We start from the raw sequence: 20,066 nt of genomic DNA, 5'->3' as shown, positions 1-20,066 counted from the left end.
GTTGTCTGTCAGACAATAAACTCACTCTTATCACTGCGAAGAAGTTTTTCTCTAATTTTTTTCTTTCCTCTCCTTCTCTTTTTTTCTGTGTCTCAAGTGTTCAAAGTATGCAGTTTTTTTTGTTCTTGTCGTTAAAAATTGTTAGCATTTCATGTTCCGCGATTCTTATTGACTTATTTTTCCTCGTTAATTCTTGATACCAGGGGGAGTTATGGGGTTCATACGAGATCTTTTTACTTGGACACTTCTCTTGAATTAAGTATCTATCTATGAGCTGTGACTCTGTATGGCAAGCTAGCATGGCATCAAACTTGCTGCCTCAACCCCCCATCCCCCCTCTCTTATCTTTCTGACTTGATGCCCATCCCCTTCTCCCTGCCTGCCCCACTCACACTCACAACTCGACTTTTTATTGGGTATTGGTTCAACTTCTGCAGGCCAACACTGAGCCCACATCTGATTGGCCGAGGCCCTGCCTTCTCGGAGACAAAAGTCGCGCTACCATTGGTCCAACCTAACTTCTCAAAGTCAGAGCCGAGCCCGTGATTGGTGCAAATTGTCATCTTGGCTGTGACACTGTGGGTCCGACCAATGGGAAGAGGTTAACCAAGTGACCTCGTTGCAGCCAAGAGTCAGGAAGAGAAGAGGCTCAAGTGAGAAGTGAGATAAAGTTGAGATGAAAATAGATAGATAATATGGAATGAGTGAATAAGTAGATATGGCACGAGATACGGAGAGAGAGAGAGAGAGAAAGAGAGAAGGGATAAAGTGAGAATGATATGAGAGAGCGGCTAAAAAGTCTGGGCATACACCAGTTAAGAGTCAAATCTGGGGGACATAGGTTGAAAGTCAACCATATCTCGTACTAATATAACCAAAACATCACATGACCATTATATAAAATAATACTTTATAATAATGAGCAGTTTTAGCTTTGAGAGTTTGTTTGGTAAAGAAAGCTTGGATCTTGCAGGGGGTGGTGGTGGCAAGGTTGCTGGGACACACCAACCAACTTTGCCATTCTCATTTCAAATACAAAAGTTCCTAAACTTAAAACAGGTATTTAGGATTAATAACACATTGTTTTCATTATATCTTTATTTGACTTAATAGACAGACTTATTTTTTTTATTGTTGAATAATTTTATCATAGAAAAATATACATGTTTATCAATTTTGATATGAACGCTTAAGTTTTTGATTTTTGTAATAGATAAAGGGTGTTAAAATAAAAACCAATCGCTTCACTTTTTTCAATATAAACCTTACAGTTTTGGTCCAAAACTAATAAAAAATAATACAATTCATGCCCAAGCAATGACAATGAGAAAACAATATTGAATTTTGAATCTACTTACCCTTCCAGAGCCCTAGAGCTTAAGACCTAGCCCTTGCAGAGAAATTTGCCCTACGCCGAAAGTGCATATTTGAACCACCATAAGTACTTAAAATCTTGTAGATAGACACCATAATGTTTGGAGTTTTTGATAGGGCATGTAAAGACCTTTCTTTAGACACCTTAACAATGTTTCTAACACAATCTTAGCCAATTTGGCATAAAAAAGATCGACCTGGCAATCATCAAGAACTTGGAATAGACAGAGCCGTTATGCCTCAAAGTTGGATAGGAATGTCTTTTTTATGTCAAATTGGCATAGATTAAGTTAGAAACCTTGTTAAGGTGTCTAAAGAAAGGTTTTTACATGCCCCATCAAAAACTCTAAACATTGTGGGGTCTATCTCCAAGATTTAAAGTACTTATGGTGGTTCAAATTGTGAGCGATCGGTTATTTTTTTAACACCCTTTATTAAAATATTCATAATAATTAAGTTTTAGATTAATTTTTTTGCATTAAAGATGTTATTTATATTTATTTTAAAAAAATCTTTTAAATAAGAAATTTAAGTAATTTTTTTTACCAATAAATTATAACATTATTTTATTACATTATCTATTTAAAGTATGTATATTATAAGTACAATCATTAGTTTTTAAAACACTTCAATCCTTATCTCTAGTGAAGGTTAGGAAAATAGCCTAAAACCACTCAAAGATACTCATAGAGCCTTCCTGAAAGTTCAACCCATTCGGAACATAATTCTAGATCTTTAGCTCCAGACAAAAGAACTTACTACTTTATAAATTATTAGCAGCTACGCCCCCTAGAGGCCTCTAGGGGCACTTAGGTCAGGGGGGTATTTTTTCTAGTGGTTGTTTCTTTTGATAAATTGATGGTACTCTCCTCCAAAAAGGTTTTAAATGAGAATCTACATTGTAAAGAAGAACCATATCGGTCCAGCGGTTAGCAAGATCCTTCGGGACAGAAACACAGACAAACTTCTTGTTACTTTTACATAAGGATTTATTTAATTCTAAGGAAAGAGATGAAGAGGCGCCAGACAGAGAATTACAAGAAGATATAATCACTACTTCACAGATTGAAAAACAGGATTCTCAAGTAAGATATTTTTGATTTGTTCGCCCCTAGCATCTGGCAGAGGTTAGAAAAATAGCCTTAAACCACCCTAAGATATTTATAAATGTTTCCTGAAAAGTACAACCCATTGGTACAAGTATTTTCTAAGATCTTTAGTTTCAGACAAAAATACCTTATCACTCTTTTTTTAACAAGTGGATGCGCCCCTTTTTATTGTTGGCGACATTTTTGAATGGCTGATTTACTTTGTAAGTGCCGTGATATCCTCCCCAAAACTATTGAAAAACCTTTCAAGGATCTAGGAGAAAAAGTGGTTTGAGACAGACAGACTCACATACATCATGTTACTTTTATATAAATACTAGAGTTGGCTCGATATAATTATCTCCCTATTGGCTAGTTTTCTATATGCATATATATTTCTCAATAAATCTATTTTCCTCACCCGGCATTACTATCTAAAAGAAAGTAAATATTTAACCCTTACAGATCGGGGGGGGGGGGGGGCTCCAAGAGCCCCCCCCCTCTAGTTTTTTCAATCTCATTTTTTTTGTAGGTAAGATGGAGTGCTCTGACTTCATGACTTTTTAAGTTTAGTAATTCTACGTCGGCAAGAGTTGATTTTATTAGAATATCTGGTCTGTGTCGGTCGTGGTGGCCGGTCAAAGTCGGTTGGGTAGCACCAAAATTAGAAAAAAATTCTAAAAAAATCTTAATTTCTACATTATGACTTTTGTGTATAAGGAGAAACCTAGAATTTTTTTGGTGAATACTTAGATATCAATGACCTTCTGAGAAAAAATGTGTTATGACCGTTTGACCGCTCCCTGACCGACTTTATGACCGATTTTTGTCCGGCTTTTACTACAAACATATATCATGAATATCGTGGCTTCTATTACAGCTAGAGTCCTATAAATTTTTTTGGTAAATCCTTGAGCAACATCAAACAGATAAAAATATTAATCGGCGCCGCCAACCGCCGTTTTACCGCCGTAACCGCCGAAAATGGCGGTTTCCGTTATTTGCCGTTTTTTGGCGATGATCAGAAAAAGTAATTTTTTTGTTATGAAAAATAAAAGTTCGTCCTAAAATTTGGTCATCCTAGCTGCAAAATTGGCCGCTCTACAGCTGTTTTAAAATTTAGCGGCTGGCCGCTAAAAAGCGGCTAAGGAGCGGCCTGGCTGCTATGACTAGAAAAAGTAATTTTCTCTAAAAATACACATGAACCACCAGAAAAAAATTTTACGTCTTTATCTGTAACAGGAGCCGAGATAGAGGGGGGGGCTCTTGGAGCCCCCCCCCCCCCCAATCTATTAAGGTGGGAATTGGGGCCCGAGCTGTAAGGGTTAATAATTTAAATGATTTTTAAAAGATTTTTTTAAATTATATTTTTTTCTTTACATTACCATCACCAAAGGGTTAATGATGATGATTACAATTTTAGTTTAATATTTGAACACACAAAATGTCGCCACAATCGAATTCTTTTAAAACATAGTTTTCTTAAATTTATCATATTATGAATTTAAATTTTCTTTTTTATGATTAGAAATTAAATACATCAATATAAGGTAAATAGCAACATGAAATGAAAAAAATGAATTTATTTTTAATAAAGTAAAATAATGGGTCTTATCGTTCTGGGCAATGAGAGTTTATTATGGATTATTGGAGCACTATGAGTTTTAATCATATATTCCTTGGAAAACTTGAGCTCGTTTATAGACATTTATTTCCTATTTAGATCTGACATGGATCTTGAAGCAATTAAGCAGGCCGTTTTGTACATGTTAAGAATTGGAAGATTTCATTAAATAAAAGTAATCGCAAATATACTTAGTAAATAAATAATAAAAATCTGGCATAAACCGAGCTATAGTTACCATAACTAGTATTGCAATAACTAGCCTAAAACATTTCTTTATTTTAAAGTGGAAGTTGAAGGAATTTGCATTTCTAACTTTCTTTCATTAAATTTATTCATTTAATTAGGAACTTTTTATAAACAATAATTGATGATAAGCAAGACTATCTATTTTGTAGATTAAGATAATTGGTTGAACCATGTAGACCCTACCAGTTTTGAACTAACAAAAATTCAGTTCCCAAAATTTTTTATTTAAAAATAAGATAGCGTGGTTACAAACCTTTGGGTGCCAGTTTAACTAACAGCCCAATCTCCTCTCCCCTCCTGGTACTAACATTTAGTCGACAAAATCGAAGCATAATTGCAAAGTATAGATTAGTGTTAGTTTGAACTTAACAAAGCCTTTAATAATCAATTACGTTTGTTGGTAATGTATTTTGAAGCCAAAAATATCCAACTTCTTTAATAAAAGTTCTCTGACATTTTAATGAAATTATTTAACAATGAATCGTATAAACTAAAGAAGCTGCTATGCCAGACGCGTAGAAAAGTATATGATCGAGTAGATAGAAAGGACAATTAAAAGTTACTTAACACTATAAGACAAAGGACATTAATGGTGTTGGTTGTCTGAAATAAGTATGAAATTAACCTAATTCCATAAAAAATCAAGAGATTTTGTACATATTATCTAAAAAACTAATTAGATATTCACAGAAATTATTTATCTTTCATGGTGTATTTTGAAAACATTTTATATATAACTTAAAACTATTGATTACCATCACGATTTATCTAAAGACCATCTTTTTAGAAGAAAATATGTCAAAATGTTTTATCTTATATTAATTTAGGTCAGGTTAGTTTTGATTATATTGAGTACCAATTAGGGTTATAGGGAATGGTTATTTACTAGGAGAACAAAACTTCTATCCCATTATTTTCAATTATTTTTTTAAAAAGAGAGGTATCAGCCAGGGACGTTATTTTAGAGAAGCTGCACTTCTTATATGATAGGCAATCCAATCCCCAGGGACGTAAAGGGATAAAACAACGTTAAATTGATGTACATCCACATTCACAATGATAATACATAAAATTACCCCTTCTGTTGATTTCAATTAATGGTTGAAACGTTTGGTCAATTAATGAAGCAACCAATGAAATTCAATAAAAGTCCCCAAAGTTGTTGAGCCAACAAATAGGAAAACTTTACTATAAAAACTTTGGGGATTAGAATGATACACACTACACAGCCCAATATCCCCTCCTTCCCTGCAACGAATCTCTAAATCCCTTTGTAGAGCTGAAAATATACTTGAAAATATTCAGAATAAACACAACCAAAATTTACAATATAGTGGTCGCATTATGAGGGTGGGGATATTTAATCTACAGAAAAAAAAACATTTTTCCGTCAATAATTTCATTCGTGTAATATATTTATTCACGTATTTAAAGGGATAAAAAAGAGGGCAAAAAAGTAGCCTAAAACCTTGGAAGGCTTAAATCTATCATAATAAATAACCGTACTCCTAAAAGTAGTCATTGAAATCTTAAGCCTGAGACAAAAAAAAAGAACTATACTAATATTTATAAAAGGATGTATTTTAAAATATTGTATAAAAATAAAGTTTAAAAAATCTAAAAGAAGTTAATATTTTTAATCATTTAACTTTAGTAATTATAAAAATAGTTAGCTTAAAATTCTAAAATATTTTTTTTAGAACCAAATTCCCCATAAAATGTGCGTCTCTATTAAGGGGATTAGCATGTAAAAATACCATTTTCTGCTTTTATTATTGTAAAAGCTAAAAAGAGATTCTCTTAAATTGTGGATTTAGTGTGGTTGTGTGTATTTTAAGAAAAAAAGGATTTACATTAATCCCCCAAAATTAAATAGGTTGATTTTATTTCTACCTACCCGTTCCCACAAAACCAGCAAACATGGCTCAACCCGTAGCGCATCCGCTCGTCCTCGGAGAGGTGATAGGTTTGATTTTCGGCTGAACACCACGTCATATCTAAGAAGGTTAAAAAATGGTTCCTACTGCTGCTATGTAAGGTGCGTGACAATAATAGTAAGAGTAGGGGGAATGCCTTTGCCTAAAAAAGGCGCAACTTATTACCTTGCACGGTATAAGTGTAGATAAACCTATATTTCAGGATTCCACCATCAATTATGTTTATAATGGGACAGTATAAGTGTAGATAAACCTATATTTCAGGATTCCACCATCAATTATGTTTATAATAGGACAGTATAAGTGTAGATAAAACCTATATTTTTGGATTCCACCATCAATTATATTTATAATAGGACAGTATAAGTACAGATAAAACCAATGTTTCTGGATTCCACCATCAATTATATTTATAATAGGACAGTATAAGTGCAGATAAAAGTGATGTTTCTGGATTCCACCATCAATTATATTTATAATAGGACAGTATAAGTGTAGATAAAACCTATATTTCTGGATTCCACCATCAATTATATTTATAATAGGACAGTATAAGTACAGATAAAACCAATGTTTCTGGATTTCACCATCAATTATATTTATAATAGGACAGTATAAGTGCAGATAAAAGTGATGTTTCTGGATTCCACCATCAATTATATTTATAATAGGACAGTATAAGTGCAGATAAAACCTATATTTCTGGATTCCACCATCAATTATATTTATAATAGGACAGTATAAGTGTAGATAAAACCTATATTTCTTGATTCCACCATCAATTATATTTATAATAGGACAGTATAAGTCCAGATAAAACCAATGTTTCTGGATTCCACCATCAATTATATTTATAATAGGACAGTATAAGTGCAGATAAACCGATGTTTCTGGATTCCACCATCAATTATATTTATAATAGGACAGTATAAGTACAGATAAAACCAATGTTTCTGGATTCCACCATCAATTATATTTATAATAGGACAGTATAAGTGCAGATAAACCGATGTTTCTGGATTCCACCATCAATTATATTTATAATAGGACAGTATAAGTGCAGATAAACCGATGTTTCTGGATTCCACCATCAATTATATTTATAATAGGACAGTATAAGTGCAGATAAAACTGATGTTTCTGGATTTCTGCATCAAACTCAAACTACATCTCCCTGGCACTCGGCGCATAGTAAAAGGTAAAATTTGAAGAAAAAAACAAGAAAATTAAAGACTTTCTTTAGTATCTAATAAAATAAAAAGTCATCTTAATATAACAAGGATGACAACATCCATAAAAGCGAAGAACTGAAACTGTAGAACAAACAGACATTAACACTTGTATCTGAACTGAATAATTAGAATATAAAAGTATAAGAGTCGAAGCAAAATTGTAAGTAAATTTGTTGAAAAACTGCTTGATACAGGATAATGTTCATTGAGTTTATGGACATACTTACATTTTTAGGACTTGATTTTAATATTGTTCTTTGTTGTCCCTGGAATCAATATACCAAAAATCAGATCGAACGGATAATTAGATCACATAAAAATTTGTTGTTAAAAAAGTAGAAAATTCAACATGTTTAAAATGGACGTACTGCAGGAATCATCATGCAAAGTTTGAAATATGATAGGACAATTCTAACATGCCTAAACTATCGAATAAAAGCTATCTAACTCGGACGGACGGACCGACCCTAATTATAGAAAAGCTTGGCTTTTAAAAAGGCAGGTTGTTTGTCTATTTTTCTGTACAGGAAGGTCTTACTAAACTGATATGCCTCTTATTTACAGTGAAGATCCTTTGGAGTCGTAATGTATCATTGGTAGGGGGAATGGAGGGGAGGGGGGGGGGGGGTGTTGTGCATGCTTGTATTTTTTATAGTGTTCTTCAAATTAACATTAAAAGAAATATTAAGTCGCATATTAAATCATCAGGATATATTTTGAAATACAATTTTGAAATTTAGGAAAGGCGGAGGTGTGGGGGGAGGAGACAGACTCTTGGACATCCCCTGCAAAGTTTGTGGGGACAGGTCTTCAGGAAAACATTATGGAATATACAGTTGTGACGGTATGTCAGATATATAGATAGATAGATATAGTTAGATAGATGGATAGATATTACCTTGTAAGGGAGAGTTTCTCTTTGACTTCATGCGACTTTAGTGCATCGTTCATATTAACTCAACATGTTGCTCTATCGCCCAATTATCCTATTATACAAAGTAGTAAGCTTTTTTTTGTCTGTAGCAAAGGATCTCCCTAACCGCTGAACCGATATGGTTCTCCTTTACAGTGAAGCTTCTTAGGTTTTTAGTTATTTTGGGGGAGGAGATCTCAAACCTCCCCAAAAAATGACCCCTCCCTTCCAAAAAAAAAATATTTTTTCTTTTTCTAAAATTGAAATTAGGGGTATGACTTCCTTCCCTCCCAACTTAAGTGCCCCTAGAGTCTCCTAGGGGTGTAGCCGCTAGTATTAGGTAAAGTAATACCCAACAGATAACCAACCTCTTGGTTGCAAGACTTTTCTTTCAATTTTGACTGGTTGGTTCATAAAATTGAGTGTCTAAACGTTTCAACCAATAATTGTAACTATAAAAAGAGTTTTTTTGCGCACCATCATTGGTTAGGTCCAATCCTGTTTAAAATATAAGCCTCCATTAAGTATAAAAATACGTTTTTCTATTTTCTATAGTGAGTTGAAACATATAATAAAATTTCTTTAAAATTTTTAAGGTTGTTCTGGATTTTTCAAGAGATCCATCCACCGAAACCGTGTGTATACTTGCAAAGCTGCGGCAGAATTCAAGGGGAAATGCCCCATTGATAAGACACACAGGTATTGATTAATTTTAACAAGGCTGACAACTTCCATAAAAATAAGACAGTAGGATAAATCATTGATACTTAGTGTTAGAACTTAAATAGCAAAATATTTATTTAGTATAAACCAAATTGTATAAATACATGATACTATTTAATGACATCCCTACATTTTTAGGACTTTATTAAAGAGATGCCTTTCTTCTAATATTTTACCTTTCTGTCCTAGGAATCTTTGTTCCAAAAATAAGATCATTAGGATAATAATATTACAAAAAATTATGGTCAAACCAGTAAAAAATATCCATGCTTTATATGGACGTACGGACTTTCTGATTACAATAATAGAGTTGCTACGCTTACTAAGTTGTACCTTATTGTAACAGAAATCATCTTGCAAAGTTTGAAATCGATAGGGTGATTCCAATATGCCTAAATCAACGATTAGAACAATCCTCTATCCGCTTTTAATATTTATGATAATTATAAAAAAGCTTTATTTTGTTCATTAACTATAAACTCTTATTTGAGAACCATGTTGGTTCCTGGGTTAGCAAGATTCTTCGGCACAGACACATTGACAGACAAAAAGCCATCCTGTTACTTTTATATAAAGGATAAATCTGCTCAGGAATCAGTGCCGAGCCTGCAGACTCAAGAAGTGCTTTGACTCCAACATGAATAAAGATGGTATGTTATATTATAGAGGTAAAATAATACAGGGAGGGAGGGCACATTGACTCTTTAACACGCTAGTTTCCAAAGTTTTATATAATCACGTTATTTTATTGGTTGAGTCAAAAAGTTTTGGTCCTAATACTTCAATTGGATTGGTTAGTTCAAAATTATTAGTGTCCAAACGTTTCAACCAATGATTTTAATCTATAGGAATTTTTGTACCATTGTGGTTGCCATGAATATATTAATTGTCTAATTTTTTACTAGGGCCCTAACAATATATCTTCACTAATTAGACTCTAGACTCGAAAGGCAGGAACATCCAAACTTTCTATTTGAGAGGCTTCAAAGGTTTCGGGGTGGGAGAGGGTTAGTTTCAAGAATTTGTTAAAATTTTAGGGGGTAAAAAGAGAAATTTAAAAGTTTTAGGGGGGGTAAACACCCAACCCCCATCCTATATGACATCAATGCCACTAGATTAAACTTATTTTTAATTTTAGCTGTGCAGCATGAACGAGGGCCAAGAAAACCAAAACTAAACAAGGAATTCATCAAATAAAAATCTATCACCATTTAGATTTTAACAAGGATGACAACATCCACAAGTAGCGAAGCCCAATGAATAAATTATGAAATAGGCAAATGGACAGAGCATGACCGACAGTCAGACGAATAAAATTATTTTAATAGACAAGATGCACATTTGTCATAGGAATCTTTATTGAATTTTTCAGTTGTATATCTTCAAATGCAGCTGAGATAATCACATTTCCCAGTAGCCGAACGGACTGACTGACGGACAGACAAACTTATTAATAGAGTAGCTTCGCTTCAAAAAAGAACAGTAAATTTGATAGATAAATATTCTTAGAAAATGGTTTATCAAAATGTTTCAATGGCAATTTTTCGAGTACTAGCAAAGATTAAAAAGAAAAATAGAGATTTTTAAAAGATTTTTGAACATGCTAATACAAAATATAGAGTATTTTCGTTACAAAAAAAAATCAGTAAAGTTTCAATATTGAAATAATTTGATTGATTGATTTATCCAGGATGGGTTTTTAAGCCACCCCAGTTCAGCATTCTACTCTCAGCTATCCAAACCTTCCCCTTTACTTCTTCCCTCCCCACAGGAATGTTCAAATATTGAAAACATCATCAGAGTTATTTTGTATGCTATGTACTATTTCACAGGGGGGAAGGGGACATTAGACTGTAAATTACACTGCTAGCCAAAAATTATTCAACATATTTTCTAACTAGTTGAATTGAAAACTTTGGCTACCTTTATTGAATTTTAATTGGTTGGTTTTAAGCTAGTATTTTTTCCCAATATTTAACATTTTGCCGCCATTAGTCTTTGTTCTCCTCCATGCCATGCACGCCAACGCCGCACTCCATTCATTCTGCTTTCTCACTTAATCAATCAACATTCAGGTCCTCCCTTAGTTTTCAAGGTAAGAAATTATTTCCATAAAATTTGTTAATTATCTGATTATTTAGCATTATTTTTTCTATTAGAAATAGATAAAATTATACTATTTATATATTTTAGAGAAGAACCGACCAATCTGGCCCAAGTTTACCTCAGCTGATGGACCCCCCTCATTTCTTCCCCCTCCCCCACCCTTATTCTCCAGCCCCTCCCCCCTGCCCCATCCTTTCCCAGCTTCTTGGGATAGTCTACAGGTTAGTGAGGGACTGAATCAGTTGAGAAGTGAGAGAATACTGAACATATTTCTTACAAAATAATAAAGAACGCAGATAAATATTTTTAACAATCCATAAAGTATTTGTTTTTTGTTGTTGAATTTGATTAAAATTAATTATTATTAGGAGACAGCAGCTAGGCTACTATTCATGGCGGTCAGATGGGCCAGATGTTTAGCACCTTTCCAAACTCTAGCACAAGAAGATCAGGTAGAAAGATAGGTATTTTGATAGATAAATAGACATATTTATAAATTGTTAGATAGTTACATAGATAGATATACATATACATAGATAGTTACATAGAGATAATATGGTAATTTTAGGACTATATTTTTATTTAAAATTGTATTTTTCATAAACAATAAACGTACTTTACTTTTCTTTTGTTTCTACTACCAAACCACATATGGACTTGATTATAAACAATTTTTGTAAATGTTTGGAATTATATTTGAGTTAATAATAATGCATATGGTAATAATTCAATATATAAATTGATGACATATTACTAACATGCAATAATTCTAAGGAATTGTGCCCGACATATTTATAAATTACCTATTTCTTATATTAACCCTTACAGATCGGGCCCCAATTCCCACCTTAATAGATTGGGGGGGGGGGGGGTCATATTGACCCCCCCTCTATCTCGGCTTCTGTTACAGATAAAGACTTAATATTTTTTTCTGGTGGTTTATGTGTATTTTTAGAGAAAATTACTTTTTCTAGTCATAGCGGTCAGGCCGCTCCTTAGCCGCTTTTTAGCGGCCAGCCGCTAAATTTTAAAACAGCTGTAGAGCGGCCAATTTTGCAGCTAGGATGACCAAATTTTAGGACGAACTTTTATTTTTCATAACAAAAAAATTACTATTTCTGATCATTGCCGAAAAACGGCAAATAACGGAAACCGCCATTTTCGGCGGTTACGGCGGTAAAACGGCGGTTGGCGGCGCAAATTAATATTTTATCTGTTCATTGTTGCTCAAGGATTTACCAAAACAATTATAGGTCTCTAGCTGTAATAGAAGCCACGATATTCATGATATATGTCTGAAGTAAAAGCCGGACAGAAATCAGTCATAAAGTCGGTCAGGGTGCAATCAAACGGTCATAACACCACTTTTCTCATAAGGTCATTGATATCTCAGTATTCACCAAATTTTAGGTTTCTACCTTATACACAAAAGTCATAATGTAGAAATTAAGACTTATTTAGAAGTTTTTTTTTTTTAATTTTGGTGCTACCCAACCGACTTTGACCGGACACCACGACCGACACAGACCAGATATCCTAATAAAATCAACTCTTGCCGACATATAATTACTAATCTTAAAAAGTCATGAAGTCACAACTCGCTATTTTACCTACAAAAAAAATGACATTGAAAAAACTAGAGGTGGGGGGGGGGGGGCAATATGACCCCCCCCCCCATTCTGTAAGGGTTAATATAAAACTTTTTGGGGAGTGATTACTAGTGTCTCTCATAGCTCCACCATGGAATGATTGATACTTTATTTAAATGTCGCAAATTAGAACCCACCAGAGGATCTTTTGTAATTGTTGAAAATGAGCAGTTTCTGTGTAGTAAAAGTTGTCGCAAATATAGGTATTAAATAAAAACAACGGGTATAGTCCCTTTCGTGACAACACCTCTTAAGGGGCGTTACGTCGTATTTTCACAGTAGCTTTGATAGGTTATTTTAGGTTATGTTAGGTTAGTTGATTTTCACGCAGGGTTTGGAAATTGGCCCTGCAGAATTAGAGCTAGAAAGAAATGACGAAACTCCCGTTAAGAGGAATTGCCACGAAAGGAATTTATACCCCTAACAACTAAATATTATTTTAGTTAACATTACTGAAAGAGTCCTGGAAAGATTTGTTCCTCCTCCATCTTGCCCAGTGGTCAACTCCTTGGGATTTGTCTACAACTCTTTATACAAGGTAGGATTCACTAGAAATTAGAAAACCGGTTTTTATAATGCAAAAAAAGAAAAGAAGATTTAATAAACATATGATGATGAATTTATATTTATCCCTAATAATGAGAAAAAAAGTTACCCCTTTTGTGGAATTTTTGTTGGAAAGTCTAGCCCCAAAGTTTGTGAGCCAAAGAATGAGTGCTTATGTGTTTAAAAAAAAAGATTTGGGTACCAGTGTAATTTACAGACCCCTTCCTTGCTCATGAAGATCATATCCTTGTTAAATTTGCTTGAAAATGCATCACATTATACCAATCGAATATAATTATTTGGATTTTGCACCAAATTTTTATGTACTCTAAAAAAAATGTGATACTACCGGATGGCTAACATAATGATGACCCTTAATTACTCCCTTTACTGTCAACTCACCTTCTACTGTATGAATGAACTGACCAATAAATGAAGGTGACAACAAATTTTCCCCTGTCACAATATATCCACATATTCTATATCCATTACTATACCTAGTTAATTTTTCCATTCATGGCACAGTTTCACATTAACAAAGTCCTCAACAAACTTCAAGTTAATCTGGGTTAAGACTTTATATACAGTGATATATTACATTAGAAATATGTACAATATACATAATTTACATATACACATTAGGAGGTATAAGAAAATTTTAAATTTTGAAATACTGTGCATACTGTTAGATTGCTAAAGTTGCTTAGAATGTTTTATCTTTAAACTGTTTTTAACCTATTTTTTAATCATATATCAAAAATATACTATGACACCAGTAGAATCAGACTGCAGAGCCCAAATTTGAATTAAGTCCCCAATAAACTTTTTTTGGGGGATTTAAAAATTAATTTTATATGTTGCTGTGATCATTTTGACGGAAGCAAAAGTAACTTTTAGTTTGGGGTTAAATTGTTTCTTACAGAACAATTTTATATGATTCAGTTTATATCAATACAATAATGAAAAAACTCTACTCTGTTCGATGGAAATAATTTTTTTTCTAAAACAGTCAATTTAAGTAAAAAATTTAACATAATACAATAAAACACATAATGCTAAAGTTAAACCAATAAGATTTCTTGTTTCATTTCAATAATTCATAATTTCCGAAAGAGTGTTTTCACAAAGTGACTTATTTACAATGTAGTTAAATAATTTTTATTTAATTAAAATGAAAAGAATGAAAACTATACACCTAAAAGATACATACTTTTTAAAAATATTTTTAAAAAATAAGATTGAATAATCTTATTTTATATCATATTTGTTGACATCATGTCATCTTGTCATCAAATTTAACCCTTTACAGCCAATTTTTATGTGTCTAAAATAGGTGAACGAACACAAACATGTCAATGTAAATTCATTGGTATATTGTAAAGATTTAACTTTTTAGTGAATTTTTATAGTAAAATCATAAGGCCTAATTTTACTCTATACCAGAATACAATATTTATGAAGCAAAACACTCTAAAAGCTACGAATTTTACCCAAATAAAAAAGAAGACCTTTTGCTTGGGTCAAAATGACCACGGCAACAGTAAAAATTAATATTTAAATCCCCTTAAAAAAGTTTATTGGGGACTTAATTCAAATTTAGGCTCTGCAGTCTGATTTTACTGGTGTCATAGTATATTTTTTATATACGTTTTAAAAATAGGTTAAAAACAGTTTAAATTCAAACCTTAGAAATATTATTAACAGCTGCTAAAAATTAAATTTCAAAATCTCTTTACAGATAAGAACCCTTTTCATTTTTTTCCTTGAGTATTTTTCACCTTATTGAAAGTGATTTAAATTAAAACTAAGTTTTGTTTTTATGGTAGTTTCTATATCTTGTATACTGTAAAATCCACAATTGAAATAAATATTAAACACTCTATTGTACCTGTATATCATCAAAGTATTTGCATACTAACAAGCAGGGGGCTATATTCTTAAAATTTTAAATAGAGGGGGGGGATAAAAAAAGTTTTAAACATGTGGGGGGTGTAATCTCAAAGTTTAAAAATAGGGGGTCTTATTTATAAAGTTTTAAACATAGGGTCATGTTTCAGTTAAATATATAAAGGGGTTATTTATAATTTCTAAAACATAGGAAAAGGGATGTGTTCAAAAGATTTTAAAAAATGTTGTGTATTCTTAAAGCTGAAAACAAAAAGGGTGTATTTTTCCAGGAAGGGGACAATGGGCAATTAATTCAATTTCAGAGGTTTTGCTGAAAGGCCATGAAAACCAGATTTATCCAGAACATTTGAAGAAAATTGTAAAGTGTTCATGGTTATCTAAATTAGAAAACTCAAAATGAGAAAGAGTTCTGAGAAAACAAGCATTTGTTTCTAAATTTGCTTACCAGTCACAATGAAGTAAACATTCTGTAATTAATCAATAGAAAAATTGCTCTTAGAACTTTTTCATCCCTTCTCCTATATTATTAACTTCCACCAAAATTCAAGATAACATAAAGGGTTCTTAGATTGTTTATCAAAAATCATAGTTAAAGTAATTTTTACAATATAAATTGTTTTTCTGAGAGAAACTGTGTTAATTGTTTTTTATACATTTTTGTTTGCTAAATTTATTTAAAAATTCCACGGCAATTGTGTGCCAATACCCAAAGTCTCCAAATTCAGTCTAAATCCTTCACAAGCACTTTAAGCTGGTACCCAAGGTTTTAGACCCTTAAATATTGAATATTAGATCAATTGTCCCCTCTCCCTTCCTCCCTGGTATTTTTCTGTTCTTCTGTTGTAATTTTAAGATATTGTAGCAAATAATAGTTATTTCTCGCATCATATTATAAACAGCTTTCTGCAAATATAAAAATTTGTCTAACTTAAATTTAAATGAATCATATTTAGGTTAGAAAATCTGTCAGGAAAAGATGGAATTAGAGAAATAGAAATCAGAACAATTCTAGAAATATTTTCAAGGTAATGCCAAGTGAGCCATGGAATAGAAGCTTATTGTTTGGTAGATTTTTTTTCAACAAAAGATATATCTCATGTAGCATTCAGAGGTGGATTCTTTTTTTAAAAATATTAGAGTCGTTGCTCGCTGGTGAGTGAAAACTGTTTTTGTGAAAAATCCTTCAAAATGGCTCTAAAAATATACAAAAATTAAATAAAATCATAAAAAGGTTATAATCATTAGCATAAAATTTTATTTTATTTTTGTAGATTTTTCATGTTATTTTGGAGGATTTACTACAAAAAACAATTTTTTCTCACCAGTGCAGTGCAGTAAGCAGCGTTCCTTATTTTTTTTTTTTTAAATCCACCTCAGTTAATATTTTACTTTTAACCTATACTTAACCTAACCTATAATAAGCATAAAATTGCTTTTCTGTCATAAAGTAGGCCACCTCTTGGTTTTGATTAACCCATTAGTGCCGAGCGCCACTTTTATGGACCGATCGAGCTGAAAATTTCAGGGAAGCTTTGTTATGGTAAAAACGGAACTCAATTTTTTTGTTTTGCTCTAGTGGCGTGCACAGGAAAGTTGCAGGAAAACCCGGTTTGGCGCAAGTAAAGAAACCGTTCGGCATTGGTAACCGTTTTTGGCGTTTTTTGGTGCTTTCCCCCGGCATTAAAGCACGTTTTTGACCTAAATACCCGGTTATTTGGCCCAAAAAATTAAAAATGTAATTTTTGAACGTCCAAAGTAAGTTGTAGAGTAGCTAATACTACGATACGATCCGCAATTGAAAACTACATAACCTCATGTAATTGATAGAGCTACAAGTAAGATACAAAACGATTTATATCACATTTAGTGTTTTGGCTATAGGTGCCACCCTTTTCAGTTAAAAAAGCCCGTTTCCTAGAAGTTTTAAAATTTTGATATTATATGTGGACGGGTATCTTTACTCGCGCCGAGCCGGGCAGTAAAAATGGCGGGTATCTTTACTTGGGCCGAGCCGGGCCAATATAGAACGTAAAAAAACGATAAAAAAATCATATAAAAAATAATAATTTGAATAAAACGAATTCACAAATGAATGTAGTTGCCAATAAACTTTAAATTTCACGAAAAAAATCACTAACTTTACTTCATAAACAAAAAAGTTAGGAGGGGTATTTTAAAATCACCTCGTTTTTCTTGGTTTTCAAATTTTGTTGAGCTATACCAGCAAACGGAAGTAAGCAAAACTGCCTGCTCCAGGGGGAAATGAAAACCAGGGTAGTAGAGGGGGGATTCATACTGAGAATGATGCAATCCTAAAACTGAGAACCGTTTTTTTCCAGCAATTTCTGGAACCGGGCGTTAAAAGCCGGTTCGTCACTGGGTTAAAAATCGACTGATAATAATAGTTATAGTTCAAATATTTATCCTACTAAGATGAACAACATCTAAAGAAATCTTTTTTTTATTTGTCAGGTATAGAGAGGTGGGGCCAGACCCAACAGAATGTGGGTGTGTCAAGACTCTGGTTCTATTCAGAACTGAATCTAAGGTATTCTTATTGGCAGATATATACAAACAAATCAAGATTTTTTAAAAGTACCCAAAGTTTTTAAGCTAATAAATGAGAGATTGAACCTAGCATTATTTACGACTAAAATCTTTTCATCCCTGTAACTTTTTTTAAAAATTGGTTTGTGATCTAATGACGATGTATGAGGGAAACCACCAAACTTATTGTTCTAATAAGCTGTTTTGTTAATATCTAAAATTGTCAATTTATGTTAAATAAAGTTGTCGCAAATGTAGGTATTAAATAATTTAGAAACTGGTGGATAGATCCGGAGTAGAGATGTTACAAGATCAGGCTCAGAATATTCTGGCGGAATATATGCAGACTAATTATCCTTCGCAAACTTTAAGGTAAAAATTGTGTCTTCCCCCATAGACGCTATGGGGGGGGGGGGTCTCTAAGAGGGGGGTTAGGGTAAACCCTAAGCTTAAAAACACTATAATGCCACATCAACTTACTATTATGATTTTAAGCTTTGTAAGACTAGTAGGTATTTTCCTTGAAAAGAAATGAAAAATCGGACGATTAGCAAGATGTTAAGCTTAAGAAATAGTCCTACTTTGCACCATTTAGAGATAGCTGTGCTTCTTAGTGTTGACATATGTTTTTTTGAACATCATGTTAAAACCTGTATCAACAAATCTCGTGGACTATAATCGAATTATTTTATAGTGATAATCATATTTTTGTGAGTAACCGACTGACGGGCTGATAAACATTCCTTGCACGGCTACCCAAACGTTAAATATCAGGGATCTTAAGGGATAAGACAATGGTAAATAATGAAAGTATGAATATAATAAATTTAATAAAGATTTCTAAGAGGATAACGCCAATATTTTTATTACTATCTGCGGAAAACTGTTTAAAATACGATGCTATAAATAACAATTATGATAAATAAGATTATCTCATCCAACAATTTAGCTTACATCTTATTTTCAAATAAGAAATAAGTGTATCAATTTATATCAACATTGTATGTGTGTCATATAAATTTAGGGGAATATGAAAATTGTGAATAAATCTGCAAAAAACCTCAAATAAAACTGTAAGATTCCATTTGCATATAAATATAGCACACCCACTTTGAATTAAATTAAGACAAAGTTTGAAAAATTTACATAGGGTCTTTTGGGGAAAATTTAGTTTTTAAAAATTCAAGTGTAGAGGAGGGGGGGGGTATTTCTTTTAGGGATGATTACTTTTAGAAGAGTTGGGGTATCCTCCCCAAAAAAGTTTCAAACCTTCCCTAAAACTATAATTGTTCAACGGTTAGCGAGATCCATAGCCACAGACACGTTGACATCCTGTTACTTTAAATAAGAATAAAATTTCAGGTATGGTCGTCTGTTACTGGTGATTCCCCTGTTGAGAATGATCAGAGTTGAGACTACAGAGCAAATATTCTTCAAAGAAACTGTGGGAGAAACTAATATTAATAATATTATTGTGGATGTTTACAACACTCATCCTTTCTCTACTATATAAGCCTTACTAGCGAAGCCTCCAGGCAGGGGCGTCCAAGCTTTTTTTTTTGGGGGGGGTAAAAAATTTTAGGGGGGGGGGTAATTCGTGTTTGGGGGGGGTAAAATGGCGCGCGAAGCGCGCCGAAATTTTTTTTTACCCCCCCCAAAATTTTTACCCCGGGGGTAAAATTTGATTGGGGGGGGTAATTACCCCCCCTAAAGTCTGTTGGGGGGGGTAAATACTCCCCCCAAATCTGTTGAAGGGGGTAATTACCCCCCCCAAACTAATTTACCCCGGGGGTAAAATTTTTGGGGGGGGTAATTTAATTATGTAAAAAAAAGCACCTACCTAATCTATTAAGTTAATAAGTACTATGTTACATAAAGTAGTAAGTAAGGTTTATTTGACTATAGCTTCAGATTTCATTACTTTTAATACTGAGTTCTCCTTTTTAGGAAAGCTTCACATAGATCCCATGATGGTTCCACACTATTATAGGTCAATTCTTTGAGTGGTTTTAGGCTATTTTTCTCCTCCCTTTTTACCCTTTAGAAAACACGAGTTCTTAGATGCTAAGGGCGCCACTACTATTCAAATATATAGTAGTATCTCATTCTTTAGAACATAAAAATACAATAATTAACTCACTAACCAATGAACCAATATGATTTTACTTTA

General features: G+C 32.9%; 1 protein-coding gene across 1 annotated transcript; it reads left to right on the top strand.

Moving 5' to 3' along the window:
- Nucleotides 1–747: 747 nt before the first annotated feature.
- Nucleotides 748–19,415, top strand: LOC145335269 (nuclear receptor subfamily 2 group E member 1-like). The gene is made up of 15 exons (XM_080181008.1): nucleotides 748–1,059; nucleotides 2,379–2,459; nucleotides 7,382–7,470; nucleotides 8,245–8,348; nucleotides 9,014–9,116; nucleotides 9,732–9,790; nucleotides 10,279–10,334; nucleotides 11,136–11,235; nucleotides 11,334–11,467; nucleotides 11,615–11,698; nucleotides 13,339–13,433; nucleotides 16,303–16,374; nucleotides 17,822–17,897; nucleotides 18,171–18,268; nucleotides 19,259–19,415. Exons 1-15 carry the CDS (start codon nucleotides 919–921, stop codon nucleotides 19,407–19,409), a joined length of 1,443 nt encoding a protein of 480 aa, XP_080037134.1. The 5' UTR covers nucleotides 748–918; the 3' UTR covers nucleotides 19,410–19,415.
- The last annotated feature ends 651 nt before the right edge of the window (nucleotides 19,416–20,066 follow it).

The sequence above is a fragment of the Acartia tonsa genome, chromosome 13, assembly GCF_053477335.1.
Source record: "Acartia tonsa isolate MP-2025a chromosome 13, ASM5347733v1, whole genome shotgun sequence".
Lineage (NCBI taxonomy): Eukaryota > Metazoa > Arthropoda > Copepoda > Calanoida > Acartiidae > Acartia > Acartia tonsa.
The sequence above is the reverse complement of the archived record's forward strand: the minus strand, read 5'-3'. Positions and strand labels throughout refer to the sequence as shown.

Bases quoted from the DNA above. Each gene is read 5' to 3' on its own strand.
- LOC145335269 (XM_080181008.1), top strand. From the start codon at position 919: ATGAGCAGTTTTAGCTTTGAGAGTTTGTTTGGTAAAGAAAGCTTGGAT. The intron at 11,468-11,614 runs GTTAGTGAGGGA...AATTATTATTAG, and splicing joins CTTCTTGGGATAGTCTACAG to GAGACAGCAGCTAGGCTACT. The intron at 17,898-18,170 runs GTATTCTTATTG...TAAATAATTTAG, and splicing joins TATTCAGAACTGAATCTAAG to AAACTGGTGGATAGATCCGG.